The 22158-nt window shown below is 34.1% G+C and overlaps 2 protein-coding genes across 4 annotated transcripts in view; both read left to right on the plus strand.

Annotated features, from left to right (window-relative positions):
* LOC139982896 (uncharacterized) overlaps positions 1-22158 on the plus strand; it is a 57939-nt gene that overhangs the window by 14996 nt on the left and 20785 nt on the right. Inside the window, exons 2-16 of one of the 3 annotated variants that reach the window (XM_071996051.1) lie at positions 447-563; positions 1311-1440; positions 1667-1738; positions 1954-2025; positions 11786-11857; positions 12705-12776; positions 13644-13715; positions 13992-14063; positions 14978-15049; positions 15584-15655; positions 16418-16489; positions 17623-17694; positions 18195-18266; positions 18683-18754; positions 21514-21585. In XM_071996051.1, coding sequence (XP_071852152.1) covers positions 458-563; positions 1311-1440; positions 1667-1738; positions 1954-2025; positions 11786-11857; positions 12705-12776; positions 13644-13715; positions 13992-14063; positions 14978-15049; positions 15584-15655; positions 16418-16489; positions 17623-17694; positions 18195-18266; positions 18683-18754; positions 21514-21585 — 1172 coding nt within the window. In that variant the 5' untranslated portion in view covers positions 447-457. The remainder of the gene's footprint in view (positions 1-446; positions 564-1310; positions 1441-1666; positions 1739-1953; positions 2026-11785; positions 11858-12704; positions 12777-13643; positions 13716-13991; positions 14064-14977; positions 15050-15583; positions 15656-16417; positions 16490-17622; positions 17695-18194; positions 18267-18682; positions 18755-21513; positions 21586-22158) is intronic. The other 2 variants (XM_071996053.1, XM_071996052.1) reach the window with 2 other exon arrangements.
* On the plus strand, positions 2047-10437 carry LOC139982898 (uncharacterized). The gene is made up of 6 exons (XM_071996054.1): positions 2047-4163; positions 5663-5828; positions 6024-6214; positions 7352-7511; positions 8316-8434; positions 9043-10437. The coding sequence occupies exons 1-6, from the start codon at positions 4149-4151 to the stop codon at positions 9358-9360; spliced, it is 969 nt and encodes a 322-aa protein (XP_071852155.1). The 5' UTR covers positions 2047-4148; the 3' UTR covers positions 9361-10437.

Raw genomic sequence — 22158 nt, forward strand, 5'->3', positions numbered from 1 at the left:
GAAAATTGCATAGAACGGTATTATTTTCACTGAGCTTTAAGAGCAGTAAGCCTGGAAGGTCGAAGCTAAAATTGGCACACACACATTGAGACTTTCAGTACTTGTTTAGTAACCAATTCCACATGGGTGACATATCGTTAAGTTCTTGTTTGATAACCAATGCAACTGTATGACATTAGAACCGTCACGAATCAGTCACTGCTTGCTCATTAGGTTAATTTGTAAAAAAAAAAAACAGAAAAATGTATGATATTTCATTAAACTGTAATTGCATGTTGGGCTTTATTCGTTTGGTGTGGTTCATTGGTCATAAACAGACAACTCAAATTTGCCCAACAGAAATTTTGCTGTTCTTCCAATACATTGATTTTAAAGCGACTGTTGATCTATATAAAAATATGCGGTATATACAGGTGTTTTTTTTTTCAATTTTGAAACACTGACAGGAAATATTAACATGCTGTTCTGGTTGCTGGTGATAGTCTGTTTTATCTCGAACGGAACCCAGGCGGTCACAACCAGTGACCTAAATTCCTTCTACGATGGTTCAAAGAATAAAACACGTAAGTGTGCCATTCTTCAATAGTATGCGAAGTATTTAGTCGAGATATTATGACAATGTAATTGTCATTATCACAATGTAATTATCAATACATGCGTTATTGGTAGTTCTAGGAATATGATAGGCACAATTGAAAGGAAATCATTGTTCCTATTTTTAAGCATCCAGATTGAACGACATAGGAAGAATGGAACGTAAAATTGACCAACTGAATGAGATCATGGAATGGTTTGAGTTTCACAAGCATTTTGAATATGTGTAATTCACCTGGAACAGAACAATTTGAAACCCCCCAAAAAAGAAGAACCAACTGCGTCAATTTTGTTTGATTGGGTAAGCGAAATGGCATACGCTAACGATAGAATAAAACAACTTATGCGTCTAGTCTTTTTCGTTCATATTATATATTATTAGTTCTGCTACCTTTTTAGAGGAATCGTGATGGTCACCTAACTATGACAACACTACCACAGTCTCTATGCAAGGGGTCTGGGGTTGAGAATGGATCAGTAATTTAGTTGCTGGTTGTTTGGTTTACGTGTCTATAGGTTACTATTTTGGTGACTTTCTTAAAAGGTACTCGATGCTTTTTATATCATTATGACGGTGGTTTAGTTCTGAAAAGGCTTGGTGTGTTCAAGGAATTGAATTTCAAGTCAGAGAAACAAAAGTAGTTGATGATTTATTATGAAGACATTGTATAATGTGAAATAGCTTGTAAATTGCTGTAATGTTGATTCTTTACCAGGTCCCCCAGCTTGTGGTGCTAACCATGCGTGTGACTGTCATCAAACGAAGAAGGCATATTTCTTAGTCGACTGTTCCAAACATGATTTACAAGTAGTACCACGTGATGTACCTATCAACGTAACACAATTGTAAGTTCAGCATGGAACGTGAACTTCCCCATGGATCATACAAGTAAAAATCGACACCTTTTAATGTGAATGATTCTATATCTCTAACCCCCCCCCGCCCCTCTGTCAAACGTAAATATAGGTCGTCTTCCGTATGAACGAAACGTATGGAGTTACTAATGATTTGTGTGAAGCTTCACGGGAATTTTACTTCTAAAATGATTAAATTTATCCTTTTTGTTCACAGAGATCTGTCAAGAAACAAAATTTCCGCGATCCTGCCGGATCTGCTCCAGTCAACAGTTAACCTGACTTCTTTGTAGGCACTTTTTTTCACTTCTAAAGTAAATTACGGTGTCATGATATCTACGAGTCCGTACTATGTTTGTATTGTCGTTGAGAGATTTATTAAAGAATAAGTTCAGGTGTGAAATTAAACTTGATATATTGTAGTGTGAAGCAGTTCTGGGTAGCATTTCCCTTCATAAATGTAATTCGTGGTGTTAATCAGTATTATCTTGGTTGCATCAACAGTAAAATCAACAACAATTTCGTACTAGCTATCCCGGACACGATGTTTGCGATGACTTATAACCTGAAGGAAGTGTAAGTTGTATAAGACTCATATTGATCCATTCTAACTCTTATTGATCCATTCTAACGAAGACAACTGTAAATTGAAAGTCTGTATAATATTTAGAGAAATGTGTAAGACAAATATTTATCGTAAACACGAATTGGAGAATACTTAATCAAGCAAAAGGTTATATTACTTATCTTTGTGTAAAAGTAAGAGGGCTTGACGTTTCGATCCTAGCTGGATCTACTCCTACTATTACACATTCGCTTATACAGGCTCTTTAATGGATACGCAGTTTGCTAACAGTTTTGTTTTATTTGTATTACTTAACTATTAATATTAAATTATTTTCATTCGAGACACTAAACTCCCTTTAAAGGAGAATATTAGCCAGAAAACTGAAATAAATAAATGGCCTAATGATAAGTTACGTTCAAAGTATTATACTATGTCAGGTTATCACGTGTTGGCAAATGTGGCTCCTTGTTTGCAGTCATTTTCTGACTAACACGCTTGTTGTGTCCAAGGCAGAGTAGGTACGGTGGTACAATCTATTTCTATGCGACCTCTTAATTTTTGTCTGGTTTCCCTGTAATTTGGAAAACCTCTATTGTTCTGTAGGGGACATATGAATGTAACCGGTGATCATTATTTAACTAATAGAATCTTTACGCGAAAGGAAATGTTACGAGTCACTTGGAAGCTTTAATGAACATCCATGTCGTTTAGATGTGTTATTGATATCATCAAACGTCGTCAATAGGATGGAAACTGAAGATGACATCCTGTAATTAGTCTAGTTTTAGTTAGAGTACTAATTTAAAAGAGATGTTTGACCCAATTTGTTTATTGAATTGCGGTAGTGGTAAGGTCAGAAAATAAGACGTTATAGCTTCTCTTGGTTTGTATATAACGATTTAACTATTGACTAATAATTTGTTTTCTGAATTGTAGAATACATTTGACTATTCTAAAACAGTCATTTAAAAGACATGTGATACGGCTTGAAATGTTCTTTGTTATGGTGCCTTTTCTACAGAGAAAAAAATAACCTGAAATTTTCAAAATATATGTGTAATATTTACAATTATTTACAGTGTGTTATTTTGTTTGTAAATGGGAGCATCTCCATTGTAAATTATATAACAGACAGATAAATGGTTTTAACGTCGTCAACATTTTTTATACCAACGTGAACTTGGAACGTTTTATTTACGTCATGCAGTTATAATGTTACTTCTAGACCTTAGTGCGGTATTTGATACCATAGATCATTATATTTTCCTTGATAGATTTCAAACATTGTTCGAAGTTCTGGCACAGCTTTAGACATTTTGAAATCTTACTTGACTGACAGAATACTTAAGGTTCAAATTTTAATCCTTCAATCGTCAAACCATAAACTTTATTTTGGTGTCCCACAGGGAAGTGTGTTAGGCCCCTTATTATTTACTTCATATACTAAGCCTCTCAATGATATATTAGTTGGTAAGTAAAATATCTCTTTTCACACGATGCAGATGATACGCAGATATGGACTAAAGTTAACCTAGATGACCCAACTGATATCCAATCTAAAGTCAATTTAATTCAGAGCACCTTTTCTGAAATCAACAATTGGATGAAATTTAACAAACTGAAACTTAATCCTTCTAAAACTGAGTTTTCATTGATGTCCCCTAAATCTTGACGGAAACCCTTACCAAACAAAACTTTAAATATCTGTGTAACGATTGTAAATCCATGTCATCAGGCTCGTAATTTTAGAGTAACACTACACTCTTAAAACGTTGGTTAAAAAAAGAATGGTATAGGACCCCCGTGCACTTAATTGGTTAGTTTGTACCCTTAAGTTGGTTAACCGGCAGTATTTGGGCTATTCCAATAAGTATGTACATTTCACAGTCCGACGTTTAACCAACTTGTTTATAACTTTACCGCTCACTGAGTAAAAAATTCGCGCGTACACATATATGTACACTGTACGTACATCAGCGCAGCGTCCATAACACACACTACATAACACGTCATGCATAGTACGATCCCTGACAGGGTGGTTCAGTAATCAAGAATACAGCTAACGCCATGGCAGATATCGAAGACAGTGCTGTCTTGAATTTCTTGAAAAAATACGAGATCGAGTCTCTACATGAAACTTTTATCGGTAAGTGTAGCTTAACATCGGTAAAAAGTTTAAACTTATGTGGGCATTGAGACCCCCAGTGACAGTATAACGTTAGGCTCATAGGCCAACGTTAGGCTTATACTAGGCTAACGTTAATACTAGTACTATACACTAGTGCTATACTAGTATGCCTAATACTAACACTAGTAATATTAGTAACAGTATACTACTAAACGGCCACTGAGTTTAACACAGTGCTTTAATCGATGTTAAATGTTATGAATCTTTTTCGTGTTTTTCACCATATAGTGTTGTTCGTGTAAACGACATAGGCCTAGGCCTAATTATTAATGAAAATGTGGTATCCTATTAAAGTCCAAATACAAAAACTTCGACCTACTGTCTATAGCCTAGCCTAGTGTATACACCCTATTTTCAAGTGCCCTGGAGACCAAGAGATATTTTTAATAGAATTTATAATAAAAATTATTCAAGATGGTTATGTTTCTGAATGGATTGTTTCAATTGTCAATAGATAGGCCTAGGATACAATTTGCTGTATTGTTGTCAACATTTTACCTATTTCCATTTTAATCTACAGGCCAAGCTCCTTCATTAAGGCAGCGTTAGCAGCAGCAGTTGTTGATTTGTTTCCCTTTCTGAAGGATCCAGAATCTCCCTTGGGTTATATAAGCATGTTTATGTTCTAATATCCCTCGGCTTAGTTGTCATTAGCCATAGTATACACCACTTTCGTTGTTGTGTTGAGGTGACTAGTTTCCTTTTCCTAGCTGCCCTTTCAAAATGTCTCTAAAATGTTGAACGCAAAACACTGCCCACAATATCATTACTTTTTGTCATCTGTAGTCAAGTAATGTAATCTTCTGTGGGTTGTACCAAGTAATTTGTTCATCTCATAGAGGACTGTGATACTGAAATCTATTTTCAATACTACCATGATTATATAGGCATCATTTAACTGAAGGCCTTTTAATATGTTGAAAATACCAAAATGGATGTTCAATTGTCACATTGGGAACTCCAAAAACTGTAACATAGGCACTGGTTTTCAATGGGCTTCATCTCTAAATCTAACCAAGGTATTAATGAAGTTTGTTGTTCAGTAGGTACCCTCCTTATTCCATAAAATATCAGAATTCTGTAACTTATTGATTATATGTGCAATTAGGGTCAAACCCATTACTTTTAGGCTTATCACTTAAAAGCAAGTGTCATAGTGTCCCCTGGGACAATACTGTTTTATCAGTAAGCATACGATATTCTGTGAGGACGGTATGGAGTGCCACAATGTCCTTAGTCATAGCGTTCGTATTGTTACCGTGCCATTGTGGAACATGTACCAGACATGTCTGTGGTTTGCTGGCTAAAAGCCTATGTTCCAACCAGCTAGGAAGTTTTAAATGTTGGTGTACAACAGCTTTACATGTAGATCAATAAGTCACATAATTTTCTGAGTTGACTTGAATTTTGCTACCATACTTCAGTTTGATAAAAGAGTATGCTGATTTCATGTGCAGGAAGCATGGTATTGCAAAGGTGCTGCAGGACGACCGGCGACAGGGTATCTAGAAGAGCACCTACGCTACGTACGTAAAAAGAAGATTGCCATGGTGGAAGATTCCCCCGGTGCATCAAGTCCACCTACTCCTTTGACTAAAGTGTCCACTCCACCAAAATTGAGAGGTGTGTAATAGGTTTTTACCGTGTAATAGGTTTTTACCAACTATTTTCAGGATTTGACTTATCTCTCATGCCATGACAATGATCAAAGACTGGCTTAGGACACGTTATACCTGCCACAACCATTGGTAACTTCAAAATTTGATGTTAAGGAATCTCTGTTTAGTAGGAAATATATGTTTTTATTGTCCTTGCCAGAAGCTGATCTGGAGAACAAAGAGGAATTGGTGATGATGACTGAGTGGCTGAAATGTAACATGGAACCAAGGGAGAAAGTATTGGACTTCATGAGGCAAACTGCAGTTTACAGACAACAACAGATCAAAGACCACTCAACTAACATTTCAGATATTCTGAAAGAGTATCCCAGGTTGTTAGACCGTGGAATGGTAACTATCAAATTTGAATTTTTGCTGCTTAATTAAAGAGAAATACGTGGGTGATTTTGCATCAAAAATAGTAAAGAAGCGAGCTCTGAATACACATATTACGAAGATACTGTTAAGACCATATCCTTTATCTCTTGTGGAAAAATTACTATCGAGGTTTTGATTTAGCAGAAACACTGAAATTAATTAAGTCACTAACCTCACTGATGAGTTAATACTATATTTCACTTTGAAGGCTATTTGGCCAACTTAAAAACAGTACTTTGATTGACTACATATCTAGTTTGATTGGAAAGAACTAGTTTCACTGCTTTTTTTTAAATGATGGCATTATATTTTAAATCTCTTTTAATTTATGCCTGGAAGTTTATGACAGTAATCAGCCACACAGTGAAGAAAAGTGACTGACTTTTAATTTAACCTTAGGCATCTGGCAGATCAGGATGCATTATAAAGACCAGATTGGGAATAAATGTTATTTTTGGATGAAAATGTTGCTTTATTCAGGGATATAGCTAGGATTTTAAGAAAGGTTGCTGATGCTTAGTGTAGAAAAAAGGTACAGATTCAAGCGGTATAATAAGGTTTACAATTTGTACAAATTTTTTTTTTTTTTAATATGGTGTCTTTGCCATTCAGTGCTATGGTTTTATGTGCAATGTTTGCTCTGCATTTCTTGCAATTGTGTACCAATCTAACAACTTGTCTATCATCTTGCTACATGGAGACAAGATAAATTATTCCCATGAATATGCTTTTGTTCAGTGATGATATCACAAATGTAAAATATTGAATTTTTACAACTCAAATCCCCCCCCCCCACCACATTAAAAAAATATTTTGAAAAAAAACATTTTTGAGCTGTATTCTGAGATATTTTCAAAGCATCTGTCAATAAATGTTAAATACTTACTTTTCTTTCCCAGATGTTTACTAAATGTTATTAAACTAGCAAAAGGTATCAAGCAGTTGGATTTTCCACATCCAGCTTCAACAGTACATAGTGTTTGTATAGATGCATGGAACCAGACTTTAACAAATTCAGTGAGAGTGATTTTTTAATGGATCCTAGCTGAGGATCAAAAATAGAACATGCTTACACACATTAAAGTATTCTATTTCCCTTTGCTCTGTCAGATAGAACAAGATTTTTCAGTGCTTTGGCCTGAGCATGAGGATCACCTGTATGAGAAATGGGACTTGTACTACAATGGGATTATAGAATATGGCAAACAGGTTGAAAATTGGCAAGGCATTCTTGGATTGGAGTACGTTAACCTAGAGAGTTTGTCTATTGGTAAGTGTGCTTCTTATTTCAGTGCGCATAGTTGAGCTAATTTAATTTTTGTATGTTGATCATTCCTTGCAACCTTTCACCACCATCACACTAGGAACTTCTGAAAGATCAGGTTTGACCAATTATCTGTAATATATCTGATCTTGTTCTCAAAATAGCCTTAGTTTACTTTTTGTAAAGACAACAACACTTCCTTTCTTTTTTTGTAAAAATAATAAACTGAAATTGAACAAAAAGCATCAATGGGATCTGGTTCAGACAGAAATCAAGTTGAGTTGGTGCAGGTATATTCCCTTGCTTAGACTCCATCTGACCCATCTTTGGGATTTCATTTAAGCCAAAAGCTAGTGACTACTATAATAGAACAATAGAACACAAAATATGTCAAAGGTTCATCAGTGTTTTGAGATCTGAATATATAATAAAATATAAAGAGTAGATAACTTTGCAAACAGGTTGTGATAGCAGCACAACATTATGAATGTGGGCTTTTAAAGGAGACATATATGATTGAAAATAAACATACACAAAATACCAAACAGATGCTAACTTATCTCATTACATTCTCATGATATGCCATTTTCTCATTGCATTCTCATGATATGCCATTTTCTGATACAAATGACTTGAAGGACTTCTAGTGTTAGAGACAAATAAAGGCAAGAGAAAATACATATAATTTTTGCTGTATGGGCACTGTACGTGATAATGACAATTTATATGTTAAGTGGTCATTAATTGTGTTATATTTTTATGCACAAGGACTTTGGACCTATCTTTAGTTATGTTTTGTCACTTTTACAGATAAGAAGAAAACATTGGCATTTTTTCTTCTTCCAGTCATCTTGAGAGGGAAAGGAAAGGGAAAGAAAGGATTGTGTTCAGTAAAAGAGGCAATCACCTCCTTCGTGGACATTCAACCAGTAGGTGTTTATGCATTCATTTGTCCACTTGTTGAAGTTCATTGACAACATGCTTATGACATATATGTGTTTTGTAGTTTGTGATGGATTGCTTGTAAAAGTGGAATCTCAACAATTATGCTGGATATGTGTCAATATGTGTCCATATTCCGTTTGGTTCAAAATGGATAATTAATATTCATGAGTGGGCAGGGCCTACATAATATTATTTAAATATTGATTTCACAACAACAATATGCTTGTCAAATTTTGCTCAATTTGGTAAATGACAGTAGTAGGAAATGGGTCACATGTGTAGCTGATTTTTAGGAATAAATTATGAGTTGGTGATAAAAAGTTAATGATAGTAAAAGTATCTTCTAAACATGATAACTAAACAGTAAATTTCAAATGTATCAAACGTTCATAGTACTGTTTTAAAACTAGCATGTCATTGTAAGCAGAGATATGGGTGGTTATGAAGTTTGGCTGTGCCAAGTATAATTTCATGTAAAGTTTTTTCTAAATACAAATCTGCTAGAATGGAGGGCTTTTTGCTGTCACAACTTCATATTGATAGACAAAGAGCAGCTTGTGATAATTTTCATTTTTTTCAATTTTTCTCACAGGAAGTGGCTGATATTCTACAAATTTCAAAGACTATTGATGCCACAAAAAAGCCGCAGCCATTTGTTGTATGCAAAGGAACTCTTTTGGCACCAACCCAAACATTTGTTATACTAGAACGGAGGCCAGTCCCTCAAGAATCACTACTGAAAGCTATCGATTTCTGTTTCAAAGCAATGTACATTTTGGACATGGCTTACCAACCTTCATGCTGTCTTGTGTGGCAGTTCATTCAAAATGTGATTTATGAAATCAAAGAAGCACATGTGCCAAGTTGCATAAGAGATCTTAGATCATTCTTGGCCTTTAAAAGTAATTAGTGGCTTAAAAGAAAAGTATTGTAAGCAAGATATTCATGGCTGATATTTTACAAAGTTCAAAGGATATTGATGCCACAAAAATACTGCAGCTACTTTTGTATGCAAGGAGCCCTCTTGGTACCAACCCAGATATTTGCTATTTTAGAACAGAGGTCAGTTTCTGACAAATCTCTTCTATTAAAGCTGTCTTTTTCTGTTTCATGGCAAATGTGCATTTTGGACATGGCTTATCGACCTTCATGCAGTCTTGTTTGGCAGTTCATTCAAAATGTGATTAATGAAATCAAAGAAGCACATATGCCAAGTTGTATTATAGCATTCTTGGCCCTGGAAAGTAAGAAGTGCCTTAAAAGGAAATTGTAAGCAAGAAGCTCATATAATAATTGTAAGCAAGAAGTTTGTATAATATTATTATTTTAAAATTCACACACCCGATAGCATCATCTTGAAGGGACATTTAATTAAAACTCATGATATGACATATTTTTACATACCATGCTGGTACAAATCAAAACTTTCCTTACTAATTTTTGTTGGAATCCCGATCTAATCAACTGATCTTTCATGAGTGAGTAAGGTTTAATGTAGGTTAATTTCACCTACACATGTATCTCTATATGTGGTGAAGATATATATACTATACATCCAAAAACTGGAAATAAGAACAATGCACTGGCTGCAATGTACTGCACATATCATAAATATGTCTCTAAATGTAATCATGTACACCACATATGTATGTGAGACTCAATGTAATTCTTAATTAACTGTATGTATACTATAGGTAAACCTTGATTAATCAGATCATGATTGATGTTTAGATTCATAGATTGTTTATACATCAATTGATCTATAGTTACACATGTGAGATATTGAGTGTTACAAGTTTTCTATGAATAAGGTTCTTCTTGAAGGGTAGAGGGTTTTTTACATTGTGTCACCTTAAAGGTCTGATAGAGCACAGCTAAGAAGTTGTTACATCCAAGCATATTTATGTGTTGTTTTGTTTTGTTTGTATTTTATTCACATGGTTCAGCTGGTTATTGTTTTCAATAAAAACAAGTTCTCAAAATGTCATCCATCTGGCTTCTGTAATGTACCTGTTTGTTAATTTTTCAAGGAATTGTTTACTCTTTGCATTGCCATATTCAACTGATTGTTGCAAACTAGGTCTGCATAAACAAAACTTGTGAGGAGTCTTTCAACTACATTAAGTAAAATCCACTGAGGATCTCATCCGTCACTGTCCAATTTATTGCATTCGCCAACATATATTGGGCAATGAAGGCTCATTTGACCCCCCACCCTTTTGTAATGGTAAAAGCCACTGCCCAATTTAAATGTAGTAATTGCCCAATACAATGATTTTTAATTCCCCAATTTAATGATCCCTACTTTTGTAAGTTCACCAATGATGGGCATAATTTACACAATTAATTTAACCAACAACTGTTGGGTACAAGCTTATAGTTATTTTATTGGTTAAAAATGTTACCCAACGGCTGGTTAAAGCCGTTCACCAACAGGTGTTGGTTAAAATTTCACCAATAAGTCGAATTTGACATACGTGCCCAGTGTTGGTTAAGGTATTGGTTAATTTTTTAACCAACTGTTTTTAGAGTGTAGATTCAAAATTCTCCCTTGAACAACACATTTCTAATGTCATTAAATCTTGTTGTATACACTTAAGAAATATTAAATCAGTCATACCATATCTCTGAAATGAGTGAGCAAGTATTTCATGCTTGTGTTACATCCCGCCTTGATTTCTGTAATTCTGTTTTCATTGGCTTTCAAAAAACATCTGGTAATTCCATTACAAAAATTTCACAAACTGGGCTCCAAAACTTATCTTCAAGCAAACTCAGTTTACACATGTTACCCCTCTTCTTAAGCATTGCACTGGCTTCTATTGAAATGCATATGCATCTCAAAGTCCTTATTTTAATCCCAATTGTATATATAACAAGTAATCTCCAAACTACCTTTCCGAACTTCTATCAGTGAAACAGTTCAAGCGTGCAACCGTAAGTCAAATTCATTACCCTCTTAGTACATAGAAACTATGGGGTTAACTATGCCAACCGTGCTTGTTCAGTTTATGGTCCCAAATTGTGGAATTCTCTCCCGAACCATTTAAAATGTATACCTATTAAATCACTTTTCAAATCTAAACTAAAAGCCTACCCGTATGCTATACATTTTCCAATTTGATTTTTAATTATTCTTCATTGTTGCATTATTGTTTTTGCTTTTCTTTCTATTCAAACTATATATGTAAGGCGCTTTTGACAACTTTTTTGTTTATATTAAGCGCATGATAAATCTTAGTTTTATTAATATTATCATTATTACTTTACCAATTTGAAGATCAGCAGCTTGAATCAAAGTTATACAACTTTATGACTATTCTATAATTTTTCAGAGATTTTTCAAGCAACCAATTGATGAAAATTCCGATAGGATTATTGTATTCGGCAAATAATATTGAAAGTATGTAAGTATCTGGATTGGGGATGGGGGGCGGGCGAGGGGAGAGAGGGGAAGGTGGACTTTTGTGTTGCTTTTTTCTTCATTCTGAATTATTGAAGATGGAAAAATAAAGAAATAATAAAACTTGAAAGTATGTAAGTATCTGGATTGGGGATGGGGGGGGGCGGGCGAGGGGAGAGAGGGGAAGGTGGACTTTTGTGTTGCTTTTTTCTTCATTCTGAATTATTAAAGATGGAAAAATAAAGAAATAATAAAACTTGAAAGTATGTAAGTATCTGGATTGGGGATGGGGGGGGGGGCGGGCGAGGGGAGAGAGGGGAAGGTGGACTTTTGTGTTGCTTTTTTCTTCATTCTGAATTATTGAAGATGGAAAAATAAAGAAATAATAAAACTTAAACCAAAACTCGCAATTTATCATGTAACATATATCACATTGAGTGTGGCAAACCAGCCTGTTGTAAAATCAATATGTTATTGTGTTATTACATTACATATTTCACATTGTGTCTCATGTGACAGTAGCAATTTATTTTGGGAAGAATATATACTCCTTGCATGATGCAAATAGTAAGTATTGTATGATAAAAATAGTAAGTATTGCATGATACAAATAGTAAGTATTGTCAACTAGAATCGATGTGTTGTTCGTGAACACTCTTGTAAGTTTTAAATGTCTGAACTTCTTCTTCATTGGTTTATTTCATAAGCATCAAATAAACAGGTTAGAAGAAATGTGCTAATAATGTTGACAAGGTTACCATTTTCAGCTTAAAGTCAAATAAGATCCCAACTGATAACAGAAGAATTATCAATGACATTAAAAAAATCATTGCTTTTCTCCCTTTTTCCAGAGACTTTTCCGAAAACAGAATTTCAGAGATTCCCTATGATTTACTTGTGAACAGGCCAAACCTACAACGATTGTAAGTCCATTCATTCATAATGAGGCATCGTAATTATTATGCTGAATAATTAGTAGATTACGTGTTTGGCTTATCTCAAGTTTGCAGGTAGATACAGTGGAATGTTATTAGCACGTATCATATGGGGGTAAGTTGCCTCCATCAAATGCTATATCGTAACCCGTAATAGTCCACGTAGCTGTTGAATAGTTTAACGCTGTCAGCGTCGAATCATTGATGCAAAGTCGTAGTTGCTGGGTACACTGATCGTATAAGTTGGGCAAAAGTCAACTCCAATCCGCGGACCGCACGTTCCAGATTAAGCTTTTATTTTCCACATGGCTTCAGTGCTCATACCATGCAACTCAATCCCTGGGTACTCATTCATATGTATTTTCGATCATAGTGTTGATTACGGCTTATCACTGGCAGTCGTGTCCATGAAAGTTTTTTTTTTATTCTAGTTACGAAAATTCCGAAAAGTTAACAAATATGGGTCGAATAAAAACATTATATCCAGTCGAAAGTATAGGGCGCCGCTTCTTTTTAAATTTTTACGTCAATAGACACATGTCAAGGACTAAGAACATAATCACCACGAATTTGATATGCCGTACAAATATGACGCCCAAGGTCTTGACAACAAAATCATTAAAGCATTTCTAAAGGAAGGTATAAACTAATCGTTTTTAAAGAGCAATCGACATAATGTTGTCTGTTATAAATGTTGATATCAAGTAATGCTTTGCTATCGTCATAACATCGGTGATGATTTCATTTAAAGCCCGCAAAGACTCAAGAGAATACATCATTCTAATACAAATATTGGTTTCATTATCTAAAAACAGAACGAACTATTCTTGTTGTTTCTTTGTTAATACTTTTTAGCGATATTTCTCATAATAAAATCGGACATCTTTGGAGTCAGATGTTTAATGGAACACCAAAATTGAATGTGCTGTGAGTGTTAATATTTACTACCAATTTAAACTTCGTGTATTTATATAAGAGTTAACAAACAGTGGAAATGTTTTATGTGATTAACCTCCTGCATTAGCAGGATACAATCTGGAGGAAAAAAAGATTCAAACAAGTTTTATAAGTACTTTGCTATGTTTAACTATCACAGTGCTTGTCTTTATTTTTTAGTTCGATTGAAGAACAAACAGCCTTCATACGTTTCGCTTACAATTAAATACTTTACATTCTTTCAATCTACATGTTCGGTTCCTACAGAGACATGTCTTACAATCGAATTTCACAAATACCGCCAGGAATATTTTCAAAAACACCTCTGCTGGAACGTTTGTGAGTAATACCTTTTTATAACAGATCATATTAATTCGCCAAGTGCGCAAGAAGATGATAATAGGGAACCCTTCGTCGACATTCTGTCATACGTAGGGCTTACTCTTGAAACCTTGGAATTGAGTTTGAAAGTAGTAATGCTTCAATATAAAAGCAAGACAAAATAGTTAAATATCATGCCGGTTTCCTAGTCGGGTAATTGATTTCTACTTGTAATGACCTCTTTTTTTATATGTTGATCTTCCATCCAACTCTGCAGCCACGTTGATAATGACATTGATTATGGAATTTTATTCACATCATCATGGCTTTCTGGCCAGCCGATTCACACAGAGATGACAGTAACTACTGTAAATCTAAAGTTGTGTACCACAGTAAACACTCTATCGTGCTGACAAATCTGATAAATTGGTTACTGAGGATATTTATAATTCCAACAACTTGATTTGTTGGAATAACACATATCCTCAGTTCTTTCTGTAATCCTAATAGTACATGCTACCGAATTATAGCACGATCCAGTTTTTACTATGGTACAAAACTGTAAGATTTAAAGTAGTAACTGTGTTCTATATGTGTATCTGTGTTTCTATACCACATAATTGTTGGACACCATTGACCTTATAGTAACTGGTGGAGTTAATTTACGAAACACATTACCATGTACTGAAATCTAAATACCAACACTTTGGCTTGCGCGTTTCATGATTAAAATGATAAATTATTAGATGCGCTCTATTTTATTTTAATGGGTAGCAACCTATTAGCTGAACAAATTAATTATTTATCACAGTAAATAAAACATATAAGCATAATATCTCAACACCTCTCGTTACAGTAGCTACTTTATGTAAACTTGACATTACTCATTACATTTGCAATCAGTAAATGTCTCTTTTTCAAAAAATCCTCAGATTTTTTTCCGGCAACAACTTAACAGAAATATCACCGGATCTTTTCAACTTCACTACGGCCTTAAAACGAGTGTAAAATGCCTTAATTTACTTATCGAATGAATTATCGATACAATACTTTAACTTGGTTTGGGGGAGTTCATTCATCCTTTGAATAATAAAGCAAACATCTAATTTGAATTTTCGTGTGTAAATTGTTAAATAATGTTCTTATAGTGGTACGTAAACATTAAAATCACATGGGTGTTGACATAATGCAGCAAACTATTTACTTCTTTTTAAGAAATGAAAGAAAATGCTGTCTCCTTCAAATTTATATGACTTAGTCCAATTTTTAGATTATATGAGAGACCCACTATATGACGTGTCACGTGATTATATATATTTTTTTTTCTTAGCACTGCCACTAAGCCTACGAGGAATATGCTATATAAACACAGTGTTTAAAATATTCCATGTTATGGGACCACCACCAAATTCATCGTGCTGCATTTGATGATGAAATGTACATTGTTCAAGTCAATTTGATTAGCTAACAAAGTTTTGAAAACAAACGCATGCTACATGATATACCAGTGTGTTTTCAAATGTTAACTTCATCTACAGATTGTTCAGTGATAACTCCATTACGGAGCTACCAGAAGATTTGTTTGCATCGACACCACTGGTGACAACCATGTTAGTATCAAATGATAAGCAGAGCACATTTTATGTCGTTCCTTATAGTAAGCACAGAAGAGAAACGTCGGGTGACAAACATTTCCTTTCAAACCGCTTTAAGAAAATGAATGTATGTCATGTATATCAACGTTAACATTATGTGTCCTTCATATAAACATTTTTTTTTTAATTTGATGGGTTTCTATTTGATACGAAATTACCAAATGCAATATATTAGTTAATGTTATCTCTTCCAATTTTCATAGACTATTTGAAATTAGGCTTCGTTATAAAGTACTCACTCTGAATATTTCTTTGTTCACTTTTTTTTTTATTTACAACTAAGACCTTTATAATTACCATTACGATATATGTATCCAAAATACTTTGAGATTGTGACTAAAACTGATGGAAAAATTTTAATCATTATCACTTTTTAATAAACCTGATCTAACTGGGCTCTTCTATAAACTATAAATATGTTTTACCTATGTATGATGTGGAGAATGCCTTTGTAAAATGGTAAATTATGTGAAGGCATAGTTATATATGAATAGCAAGCGGAGGTAGGTAATGTAACGATATTGACTTTTCTCTGACAGAAAAGACCAAATACAATCTTAATAACCATATTAAATATATTTTCCAACCTTCACCGTTGTTTGCGTACCAAGATATTTCAGTACACATGTAGTTCTGGAGATTATTTCGGGGTGGGGGGAAGGGGTTCCCATTCTTGAACATATAAAGTCAATCAATTCCATCTGTCTTCTATTTCAGTGATTTTGGTCGAAATAACCTTACCAAACTATCACAAAACACATTTCAGACACCACGAGACCTTTCCAAGTTGTAAGTTTTCATAAAAAATATGACGAGTTCATTCTATTCTACATTTATTTCATAGAATCTTGTTATAATGATTTTCAAGGCTGGAATGCTTAACAGTTTATCAGACCATAGCAGTGTCAAACTTTAAACATTTTTAAACGTGTGTTACTTTCTAGCAGTATTGTTTCAAGTAAGTTTATCAAAGCAGAGTACTTTCGAGAACTTGAGAACCAGAGTACTTAGTACATGTGTACGAGTATTATGTTTAGGATACGAGAAATGGGACCATAACCCGATTATAGTACTTTAAAATCAGAGTACCGAGTAGAAGTATTTTTTCATCCGACTGCTTTTCCAGTAATTCTCGAAAGTTTTGATTTATTAAATACGAAAGAACCTTTTGATTTTAGCTGTTACCGAGATAATGATCATATCATAGTTGGACGCAAAAACGTATGCTGGGATTATGTTGTAAATGTGGAGTTTACTAAACTTATCAAAAATTTTCTGATACTAAGATGACAAGTTGTCAGTTAAAAGCAACTTCCCTGACATATACGGGGAGTTTTAGACTAATAGTTGTACTCCAAGCATACTACATATAGTTCCGTACGTTTAACATCTAACACCAATCAAACATTCTTCATTTTCCACTTCCTACAGCTTAGTACGTGGTTATAAACTATCTGACTAGCCTACATGCCTGATACCGCTGGGGTACAGACGTATAAGTGCAGTACTTGCATAGAGTAATAGAATGACGTATGAGTGCATAACTAACATAGAGTAATATATTGACGTATGAGTGTAGTACTTGCATAGGGTAATTGAATAGAGTACCACACGGATCGAAACATAACTTAGCTTCCGTTGTAATATCAGTTTAATATAACTAGCTCTATTTGAAAATGTTCGTTAAATAATCGCCATGAACGAGTACTAACTGGCCTACTTTAAATCGAGTACAAGTACGAGTTCTGAAACAGAGTAGTCTTCTTCATGTGCAAGCAAAAAAGCAAAAAGCACTCGAGTACTACGACACTGTTTTTATATTTCAACTTGCAAAAAGAAACCTATGATAACTAGTGACACCAAGGTGTAGATGTTGTTATGTTATGTATTCTATGCAATTGTGTTTTCCGCTTCTTTTACAGACTACTTTCAGGCAACAAAATTCGCAACCTTCCAAACAACCTGTTCCAAGGGTTGCACAAGCTTGAAACAATGTAAACAGAACTGAATTTTTAATCAATTTAAGTTCTTAGTCCAATGCTTGATTATTTGTGGGAATAGTCAAAGTGAGTGATTTGAATGCTTCAGGTGTAATAAATATTATGGGTTATGCAACAAATATGAAAAACAAAATTATTGTTCCATTTTGATCATCAATCATCTCCACCCTCCCCCCCCCCCCGATCAGATAAAATAGGAGGAATGGAGATAATAATCATCCATCTATTTCTCACTTAGAAATACAAATGTCAGAATTGTTTTTTTGACAACATGTTTCCTTTAATAAGTTTTCTGACTGAATATTGAATATACGTGCGATTAAAAAATTACGAAAGTTTGTAGTTTACACCTAATTATTTTCTTTCGATTTTATATTCCGACCTTTTCTTTATTACACATATCTTTGTGTTTCCGACTTTAACCGGTTGACATGGAATTTAATCTTCTACATCGAACATTGTTATCAATCATTTCATTTTTTTTTCTATTTTAGAGCGTTGTTCAAAAATGATTTGACAGATTTACCCTGCAATATGTTCACCGGCTTGACAAACCTTGGCAACTTGTAAGTGAAATTAGTTCCAAAGATCAAACCAATAAATCGTTACCACAATAATTTATATCATTAAAGAACATTTAAGTCAATAACAATTAACAAAAACATATGTCCTGATTTTCGGATTGTCTGCGACTTAAATTTTGCGTTGTGTTATACAGAAACTAAGTGTTATTACGAATTTAAAATTTCCCGCTACTGAACAACCGTTTACCCTGACTTTGTATTATTATGACTTGTATGTTTTACTTACACTGTAAAGTCATTTAAAGGGCAACACATATTGTGGAAAATCACACCAATTCCCAAAATGAAAAACAAAAAAATAAGAGTTGCTTTTGATTCGACACTTTAAACATTTGAATGATAATATAAAATGTATAAAATTGCAGTAATTTATCATGCTAGCTCTTATGATCTTACAGAATTCTTTTGGAGAATAATATCAAAGATGTATGTCCAAGTATTTTCCACAATTCGGTGAAACTCATGGAAATGTAAGTAAACATTGTAGCAGTTACATGATCAATGTTTCCTGTAAAGTGAGAGGTTTTATTTTCTTTCTTTGGAATGCTTAAGAATGCATTATGTATGCTAAAAATAGTTTTTAAGTTTGATATTGGTGCATTGCAAGATTCATAAATTTTACATAGACAAATATTTGAAAAGTATTTAAAAAATCGACTTCAGTGATACAATGCAACAAATAATCAAACTCAGTCATTCAAACAGATAGTATATGACAGAGATATTAGAAGTCCAGTTACTTCGAAAATATTGTATGTAGCACAGATATTAGAAGTTCAGTCACTTCATACAGATAGTATGTGGCAGAGATATAAGAAGTTCAGTCACTTCAAACAGATATTATGTGGCAGAGATATTAGAAGTTCAGTCACTTCAACAGATAGTATGTGACAGAGATATTAGAAGTTCAGTCGTTTCAAACATATATTATGTGAAAGAGATATTAGAAGTTCAGTCGCTTCATACAGATAGTATGTGGCAGAGATAGAAGAAATTAAGTCACTTCAAACAGATATTATGTGGCAGAGATATTAGAAGTTCAGTCACTTCAAACAGATAGCATGTGACAGAGATATTAGAAGTTCAGTCACTTCAAACATATATTATGTGACAGAGATATTAGAAGTTCAGTCACTTCAAACATATATTATGTGGAAGATATATTAGAAGTTCAGTCACTTCAAACAGATATTATGTGGCAGAGATATTAGAAGTTCAGTCACTTCAAACAGATAGTATGTGACAGAGATATTAGAAGTTCAGTCACTTCAAACAGATAGTATGTGACAGAGATATGAGAAGTTCAGTCACTTCAAACAGATATTATGTGAAAGAGATATTAGAAGTTCAGTCACTTCATACAGATAGAATGTGGCAGAGATATAAGAAATTCAGTCACTTCAAACAGATAGTATGTGGCAGAGATATTAGAAGTTCAGTCACTTCGAACAGATAGTATGTGGCAGAGATATTAAAAGTTCAGTCGCTTCTAACATATATTATGTGGCTAAGATATGAGAAGTTCAGTCACTTCAAACAGATATTATGTGGCAGAGATATTAGAAGTTCAGTCACTTCAAACAGATAGTATGTGGCAGAGATATGAGAAGTTCAGTCACTTCAAACAGATAATATGTGGCAGAGATATTAGAAGTTCAGTCACTTCAAACAGATATTATGTGGCAGAGATATTAGAAGTTCAGTCACTTCAAACAGATAGTATGTGGCAGAGATATGAGAAGTTCAGTCGCTTCTAACATATATTATGTGGCTAAGGTATGAAAAGTTCAGTCACTTCAAACAGATATTATTTGGCAGAGATATTAGAAGTTCAGTCACTTCAAACAGATAGTATGTGGCAGAGATATGAGAAGTTCAGTCGCTTCTAACATATATTATGTGGCTAAGGTATGAAAAGTTCAGTCACTTCAAACAGATAATATGTGGCAGAGATATTAGAAGTTCAGTCACTTCAAACAGATATTATGTGGCAGAGATATTAGAAGTTCAGTCACTTCAAACAGATAGTATGTGGCAGAGATATGAGAAGTTCAGTCGCTTCTAACATATATTATGTGGCTAAGGTATGAGAAGTTCAGTCACTTCAAACAGATATTATTTGGCAGAGATATTAGAAGTTCAGTCACTTCAAACAGATAATATGTGACAGCGATATTAGAAGTTCAGTCACTTCAAACAGATAGTATGTGGCAGAGATATTTGAAGTTCAGTCACTTCAAACAGATAGTATGTGACAGAGATATTAGAAGTTCAGTCACTTCAAACATATAGTATGTGACAGAGATATTAGAAGTTCAGTCACTTCAAACATATAGTATGTGACAGAGATATTAGAAGTTCAGTCACTTCAAACAGATAATATGTGGCAGAGATATTAGAAGTTCAGTCACTTCAAACAGAAATTATGTGGCTAAGGTATGAGAAGTTCAGTTACTTCAAACAGATATTATTTGGCAGAGATATTATAAGTTCAGTCACTTCAAACAGATTGTATGTGACAGAGATATTAGAAGTTCAGTCACTTCAAACAGATAGTATGTGGCAGAGATATTTGAAGTTCAGTCACTTCAAACATATAGTATGTGACAGAGATATTAGAAGTTCAGTCACTTCAAACAGATAGTATGTGGCAGAGATATTTGAAGTTCAGTCACTTCAAACATATAGTATGTGACAGAGATATTAGAAGTTCAGTCACTTCAAACAGATATTATGTGGCAGAGATATTAGAAGTTCAAGGAGAAACTATTGTTAATGTTATCATCTGAATGACGTGTCACAGACGTCTTGCATCGTTTACCTGGCTACCATAGGCACAGACATAAACCAATGACTAATTAGAGGTATGAATCCTTCAGCCTATAGCATATAACTGGATGTATTTGTTTGGCTTGGAGGGCCACTTTTTGATAGCAAATTGGTAAAAACGCAAGAAATATAGAGGACACTGATGTCGTTATACTTCCCCAAAAATGATGAAATCAAACTATAGCATAAAAGCAATACCAAGATACTTCAAGGCTATTTCATATATAGCGGCAGTGTTTATGTCTGCAATTTACTGTAAAGGGTTTCTCTGTTTTTGGCAAATAAAGTTGTTTTGTTCTAATGCGGTAAATGTTTTTGCTGGAAAGGAGGACAAATGATCCATTTTGCAAAAGTTTGGATCACTCATTATGTTCCTTTGATATTTCATTATCTGCATCAGAAGTTTGGCTTTAAACGAGATAAGACGCATACCACGAACTGCATTTTGGACAACACAACAGCTAAAAGGATTGTAAGTTACTCCAAATCTCTTTCTTAATTTTCTACTCACTCAACCTTCGGATGGTGGAAAATTGTAAACCAGAATAATGAGGCTTTTGCCTGGTCACCACAAATGATGGCATATTGTAATAATACCAGTATTTGTTCTGTATTTGCAAGTTATGTTGGTAATTTGATTAAGAAACTTGTTTCGTGTCGCATGGATACTATTACTGGTGCTGTTGCTTAAGACAGAGTTGCCTAGAGTTGACAAGAATGTAAAACAGAAATCGAGGAAAATATAGAAATCTCCATCTAATGAAACCACAAAACTACAAATTTAAAAAGAAAAGCACAACCTAGCAACCTCCATACAGCACCACCCTTATGTAAAATTTAAAACATATCTCTCAATCGGTTGGATGTGTTTAATAGCTCGTCGCACATAATAAAGATGACTACGGGGTTTCTATTTCAATCGGAACTTTGGTGACCGTTGTCCAAAGAATAATTTACATCTTAGACATTGACAACTTATGATACTCGAAACTTTGTCTCTTGTCAATGCCGTGAAACTATACAACGTTTTTACTTGTATAGCAAC

Source organism: Apostichopus japonicus, chromosome 16 (assembly GCF_037975245.1).
Source record: "Apostichopus japonicus isolate 1M-3 chromosome 16, ASM3797524v1, whole genome shotgun sequence".
NCBI classification, from domain to species: Eukaryota; Metazoa; Echinodermata; class Holothuroidea; order Aspidochirotida; family Stichopodidae; genus Apostichopus; species Apostichopus japonicus.

Bases quoted from the DNA above. Each gene is read 5' to 3' on its own strand.
- LOC139982898 (XM_071996054.1), top strand. The intron at 5,829-6,023 runs GTGTGTAATAGG...TGTCCTTGCCAG, and splicing joins CACTCCACCAAAATTGAGAG to AAGCTGATCTGGAGAACAAA. The intron at 6,215-7,351 runs GTAACTATCAAA...TTGCTCTGTCAG, and splicing joins GGTTGTTAGACCGTGGAATG to ATAGAACAAGATTTTTCAGT.